We start from the raw sequence: 7,161 nt of genomic DNA on the forward strand, positions 1-7,161 counted from the left end.
CGTCGTCGGACTAGTAAACGGAGATCAGAGCCGATCAGGGATTGGGGAAACTGGTAGTGGAGCTAACCGGTGTTAGCTGCTACTTTGAAATGGGGCAGTATCATGGGCATGGATGAAAGGAAAATTGTAACCACCGTTTGATTTAATAGCAAATTCTCAGTAGCCACTCTCCTCTCTCACTCGCTTCTTCTCACTTTTTATCAATACAAATATATAAAATATATTTTTATTTGTATAAATCAGAGAAAATTATATAAATAAATATATTTTTGTTTCCTTCTCTCCCCTCTCCCAGATCTCATCCGCCACTCTCCCTAATCTCGCTCGTCATTCTCGCCTCTCTCGCTTATACAAACAAAAACGAAATGTATAAATTGTGTTTCTGTTTGTATATAGCGAGAGAAAATTGTATATACACATGCAAATACATATATTTTCATCCTATACACTTATAATTATACAATAAAAATACTTCCCTGCCCAGTTTCTTTTGCCTTTCTCTTTTTCTCGTTTTATACAAATTCAAATTGTATACAATTTCTCTCTTTATTGTTTTATACCATTCGATTCAATTGCATATTCCCTGCCCAAGTCTCTTTTGCCATTCTCTCTTTCTCATTTTATACAAATTCAAATTGTATATAATTGTTATATACACTATAATTATACAATTCATTTTATACACTTCATTTTATATACAATTCTCTGCCCAAGTCTCTTTATACACTTCGTTTTATACAATGCGCTTCAATTGTATATGTATAGCGAATTATACATTTATATGTTTGCTATGGTGTGCAATTATGCAACTTTGCTATAGAATATAAATATGAATTTTATGTTTCCTATATGTGCAAGTTGCCCTATTCTGGAATCTGGATCATATCACCCGGCCCAATACATTTTTATTTGGAAAAATTGTATATAATGTCAAACTATTAAATCAAATTAGATGTTATAACCACACTTTAATTTAATTGTACCCTGTAGCAAACTGCTTGTCAGTCACCACTCTCTCTCAAACTCAAGCTCGCCACTCTCGCTCAATCTCGCTCGCTCCCTCTCACTTTTATACAAACACAAGTGTATAAAATGTGTTTCTGTTTGTATAAAGAGCGAAAAAAAAAAATATATATATATATATATATATATATATATTTGTTCTCCTCCCAGATCTCGCTCGCCACCCTCGCCTCTTATACAAACAGAAACGGAATGTATAAAGTGTGTTTTTATTTGTATAAAGTGAGAAAATTGTATATACACTTGCAAATACATATATTTTCATCATGTACACTTACAATTATACAATACAAGTATTCCCTGCCCAATTTTCTTTTGTCTTTCTCTCTTTCTCATTTTATACATACACAAATTATACAATTGATTTGTATGCAACTGCTTTCTTTTTAATATGTATAGCAAATTATACAATTGATTTCTTTGTATATGTATAGCGAATTATACATATTTATATTTGTTATGAAGCGTAATTATGCAAACTTTGCTATAATATACAAATATGAATTTTGTGTTCGCTATATGTGAAAGTTGCTCTTTTTATTTAGGATAGTTTTTCGAATTGAAGAACTTACCAAAAATGACTATATTCTGGGCTTAATTAGATATAGTTTTTGGCTAAATACATCCCTCAAATATGACTTAAATCTAATGTACATCCTTATATCATTTAAGTGGACAAAGAACACCTATATACTATTCAAATAATAACAAGAATCATCATTCACTCTTTTTTTTATGAAGAAACTGATTGAACCAATAAAAAAATATCTTTTTTTTTTAATTTGATCTTGTCTTAGCCATGGCGACAAGATCAAAATTAACTAAAATGAATAAGGATATGGAGAGGAAATGAATCTTTCATTACAAAATTTAATTTTTGTGTGTTGTTAGTCTAAATGTTTATTGCATTATCAAGTAAATTGACTTGAAACAATACATAAGTCTTGAAATTCATATAAGAGTTTCAATAGTTAGAAAGATTATGTAAAGATATTCATTTAAAAAATATTACGCCCAATTAATTGGAGTTTTTTGAATAAAATATTTAATACGTATGGATCTTATATACAATGCAATTCACATTTTATACAATGTACATAAATGCTGAAAGTGAAACTACATGGCATTTTGATATGAAAATAAATAAATATTTACTTTATTTGAAATTTTTGAAGTTGAAGTTTGTATTTGGCTATTGTACTTTTACAAAGAATATTGAGAATATGCACAAGTACCCCCTCAACCTATGCCCGAAATCTTAGAGACACACTTATACTATACTAAGGTCCTATTACCCCACTGAACTTATTTTCTACCTTTTTTCGGCCTACGTGGCACTAGCTTGAAAAAAAGTCAACCAGTATTGGGCCCACAAGATAATGTCACGTAGGCCAAAAAGAGGTAGAAAATTATTAATAAAATAAGTTCATGGGGGTAATAGGACCTTAGTATAGTATAAATGTGTTTCTGAGATTTCGGGCAATAGGTTGAGGGAGTACTTGTGCATTATCCAGAGAATACTTAGAATATAAAGATATTTTCTCTGAATATAATTTAAACCCTCAATTTCTAAATTTTTTTTAAAAAATCTCAACTTGACTAGCTTAATCATGCGTACATTTTTTCATTCAACTTGACACGTTTTTAGTTTTTGTTAGTGGTGTGAGTTTCTTAAAAAATTAGACAGAAGGATAAAACTTGCAACTTTTTGGATAGTGCAAGGATGTTTTTTGTTCACTTATATAATATAAGGATATACTTTAGGTTTAGGTCATATTCAGGGATGATTTTAGCCAAAAACTCTTATTAGACATCTATAATTATAGTTTGCTTAATTACAAATCATAGCTACATGTTTGGAGGAAGAAAAAGATGAGCGAGACAAGAAAAGGGAGAAGAGATATGAGTGAGATCTGAAGAGAGGTTGAATACGTGTTGTATTTGTTGTATCAAATTGTATCATGAATACAATTTATATGGATTACAAATACAGTTGATACTTGATACAAACATAAAGGGGAGATCACATATAATAGCAAATTATTAATTCAAATTAAATGCTATAAATATACTTTGACTTAATGTACCCTATAACAAACTATTGCTATTTCGCCTCTATCCCTAGTGGAATCTCGCTCGCCATTTTCGTTTGATGACAGTCTCGCTCGCCTCTCTCGCTTTTATACAAACACAAATGTATAAAATGTGTTTGTGTTTGTATAAAACGAGATTAAATTGTATATATACATATATTTTCGTTCCCATCTCTCAGATCTTGCTCGCCTATCTCGCTTATGCAAAAAAGAAAGGAAATGTATAAATTGTGTTTTTATTTGTATAAAGCGGGAGAAAATTGTATATACACATGCAAATACATATATATTCGTCTTATACACTTTAATTATACAATACAAACTTTCCCTTACCCAATTTTTTTTTTGTCTTTTTGTCTTTCTCGTTTTATACATACATAGATTATACAATTGATCTTTTGTATACAATTGTTTTCTTTTGTATATGTATAGCAAATTATCCAACTACTTTCTTTGTATATGTATAACGAATTATACAACTCATTTTTGTATATGTATAGCGAAATATATATTTTTATGTTTGCTAGGAAACACAACTTGCAAACTATAGCTATAACATACAAATATGAATTTTATGTTTGCTATATGTGAAAGTTACTCAACATAAAATAGTTGCTTATATTTGTTGAAATACAATTGATACATAATACATTTGAAAGAGCGGATGAATGCATATTGTATTCGTTGTATCAAGTTTTATCACATTACAATTGCTTTGTATCATATATCAAATATAATTGTAATAATGAATTAACGCAACCCATTTTAAGAGAATTCTCAATTGAGCCCAATTCAATCTCTAATTTCAACTCGTTTTAAAACTATTTACTAAAATATGTTCCTATATTAAAGGTATTAGTTATTATCTATTTAACATTTATAGGATTTCTCTATTCATTTGTTACTTTAAAAAAAAAATCTTGAGCGAAATTCGAATTGTGATTATGAAAATTAGATATCACTGTGTTAAAATTATTGAGATTAATTGGGTCAAATTGGATTGGGTTAGCTCATTTTAACCCAATTCATTTGAGCCCAAAATAAACTTGGGCGGGTCAAGACCCAACCCGATTTTTAGCTCAACCTATTTTAATATCTCTAATTTCACCGAACCCTCCCATTTGACACCCCCACTTGAAACCCTTTTTGTATTTTAATTTCTGGTTGTTCAAAACTTATTGATGATAATTGTCAATTGAGGGATGAAGAAACTAATACATTCTTGGGGTCTATTTACAAAATAAGATTTAGATGTTATGTGAACAAATTTTTCACATGACTCCAAAGGAAATGAAAAACCTAATCTACAAGTGATTGGCTAATAAGAATTGAAGAATTCATTGGGTCTTCTTGTTGTTTTTGTTATGTTATACATGTGAAATTATTTTGTTTGATGTTAGTGACACATTAAAAAATTATTTTTGGTAATAAGAACTTCTGGCTATAATAATTATCAACTATAAACATTTTAGATAAATAATCAATAGTTCTTTTGAAAACTATTTTTTATGTTAGTTATATAATATATAATATGTTATTTTGTAATAATATTTGAACAAATGACATTAATCAGTTTAGTTTCATTTACCAACAATTCCAACACAATCTAGAAAATCATGAAGATGCACTTATAATTTCTTGCCTTTTTATTTTATAGTAGCTTGTAATTCATCCCAAAGATATGTCTTTTTTTCCAATTTTTAGAAAGTGAATTTAATTAATCTGTAAAATCAAATTAAATAAAATTAAAAGTGTTAGAAAAGTGAAAAATAATAAATAATTAATGATTGAGGAATAGTTTAATAATAAGTTGTGAAATAAGAAAAAATATATGTTCATCATCAACAACATATTTAATATAATTCAAAAGAAGAAACGTACATTACGAAAATATACTATCACAAAATATTGTGTTATATTGTACAACAAAATATTACAGAAATAACCAAACATATATATGAACTGATTGTCGTTTTATTCATGCGATTTTTATAGCAAGGATTAGAGTAGCAAGACTATTACTATATTATACATCTTGCCATTACATACAACGGTTTTATAATATTACATGATATGTTGTGAGACAATTGGCAAAGCACTTATTCATGGCCACCATTTGGAGGGTTATATACACCACTTGTAGTTTTGTATTCGTCATTAGGAGATTTATATTTATCATGTGGGGAATTATATTTGTCATCTGGAGATTTGTATTCATCCTTAGGGGATTTATATTTATCATATGGATGGTTATATTTGTCACCTGAAGGTTTGTATTCGTCACTAGGGGATTTATATTTGTCATTTGGGGAGTCATACTTGTCACTTGGAGGTTTGTATTCATCACGAGGGGGTTTGTATTCGTCACTAGGAGGTTTATATTTATCATGTGGAGAGTTATATTTGTCACCTGGAGGTTTATATTCATAACTAGGAGGTTTATATTTGTCACGTGAAGGGTTATATTTGTCACCTGGAGGTTTGTATTTGTCACTAGGGGATTTGTACTTGTCATGTGGGGAGTTATATTTGTCACTTGGAGGTTTGTACTCATCACTAGGGGGTTTATATTTATCATGTGGGGAGTTATACTTGTCACCTGGAGGTTTGTATTCGTTACTAGGAGGTTTATATTTGTCACTAGGAGGTTTGTATTCGTCACTAGGGGATTTATATTTATCATGTGGGGGGTTATATTTGTCACCTGGAGGTTTGTATTCATCACTAGGAGGTTTATATTTGTCACGTGGAGGGTTATATTTGTCACTTGGAGATTTGTAATCGTTACTAGGAGATTTATATTCATCACGCGGAGACTTATATTTGTCATGTGGAGAATTGTATTCTCCACTTGGAGGGTTGTATCCCTCGTGTGGAGGTTTATTTCCACCATCTCGAGGCTTATATCCTTTATTATATTCACCACGTCCATCACCAGAATATCCACCAATGCTATTATATCCATCGTGGTGTTCATCATTTTTGTCATCCGATTTCATTACTACAAATATCAAATGTGAAATTTATAAATTAGCATAACATTTCATATATGTCAAATATAAATAATTATATAAGAAAATCCAATATTATTATTTCAAAGAGATAACTAATAAAAGGAAAAAAAAAGAATAATAAACTTACTGGTCTCAGAGCTTATCATTGCAAAAATAGCCAAAAAAATGCCAAGAAATAGAAAAGCCTTAGAACCCATCATTTTTCTTCTTCTTTAAAGCTTAGTTATATTAATTGAAGGATGAAGAAATTGAAGCACCATTGGGTTATATTTATACTGAGAATTCAATGTATAAGAAATTGATGAAGGGTCACTTATCACTTATCTTACTCAATTGTCACGCTAGGTAATTAATTATATTTCCTCCGTTTTGATTTATTTTTAAAAAAATAATTAATTCCTTTAAGAACGGAATATAGTATAAGACCATCAACATGGGTTATGATATATTGATAGAAGTATTTTATCGTTAATCAGAGGTCTTACGTTCGAGCTCTGGATATAGAAAAAATCATGTTACGAGCTTCACCCTCCCAATGAACTTGCGGTCTGCAGTGAACGATCTGCATAGAGCTCCAATGTAGACTTCGAACACCAAGTGAAAACCAAAAAAAATATAGGACCACAATGTTTATCCGTATTTGTGATGAACACTAAACAAAACATTTTTTTTATAGTTAAAATATAAAATAAGCATATATTATTGAGATAATTGTCAAAAACACATCTAAATTATATCTTTTTTTTGAGTTTCATACATAAACTATTGAAAGTTTGAGTCCATATCTAAATTTGAATGTCCAAGTACCCCCTCAACCTATGCCTGAAATCTCAGAGACACACTTATACTATACTAAGGTCCTATTACCCCCCTGAACTTATTTTATTAATAAATTTTTACCCCTTTTCGACCTACGTGGTACTATCTTGTGGGTCCAACGATGGTTGATTTTTTTTTCAAACTAGTGCCACGTAGGCTAAAAAGGGGTAGAAATTACTTATAAAATAAGTTCAATGGGGTAATAGGACCTT

The 7,161-nt window shown here is 29.8% G+C and overlaps 1 protein-coding gene across 1 annotated transcript; it reads right to left on the minus strand.

Moving 5' to 3' along the window:
* Window positions 1-5,009: 5,009 nt before the first annotated feature.
* Window positions 5,010-6,369, minus strand: LOC107022671 (DNA-directed RNA polymerase II subunit RPB1-like). The gene is made up of 2 exons (XM_015223269.2): window positions 6,258-6,369; window positions 5,010-6,117 (listed from the first exon to the last, which is right to left on the minus strand). Exons 1-2 carry the CDS (start codon window positions 6,328-6,330, stop codon window positions 5,216-5,218), a joined length of 975 nt encoding a protein of 324 aa, XP_015078755.1. The 5' UTR covers window positions 6,331-6,369; the 3' UTR covers window positions 5,010-5,215.
* Between the last annotated feature and the right edge of the window lie 792 nt (window positions 6,370-7,161).

Source organism: Solanum pennellii, chromosome 6 (genome assembly GCF_001406875.1).
Source record: "Solanum pennellii chromosome 6, SPENNV200".
NCBI lineage: Eukaryota > Viridiplantae > Streptophyta > Magnoliopsida > Solanales > Solanaceae > Solanum > Solanum pennellii.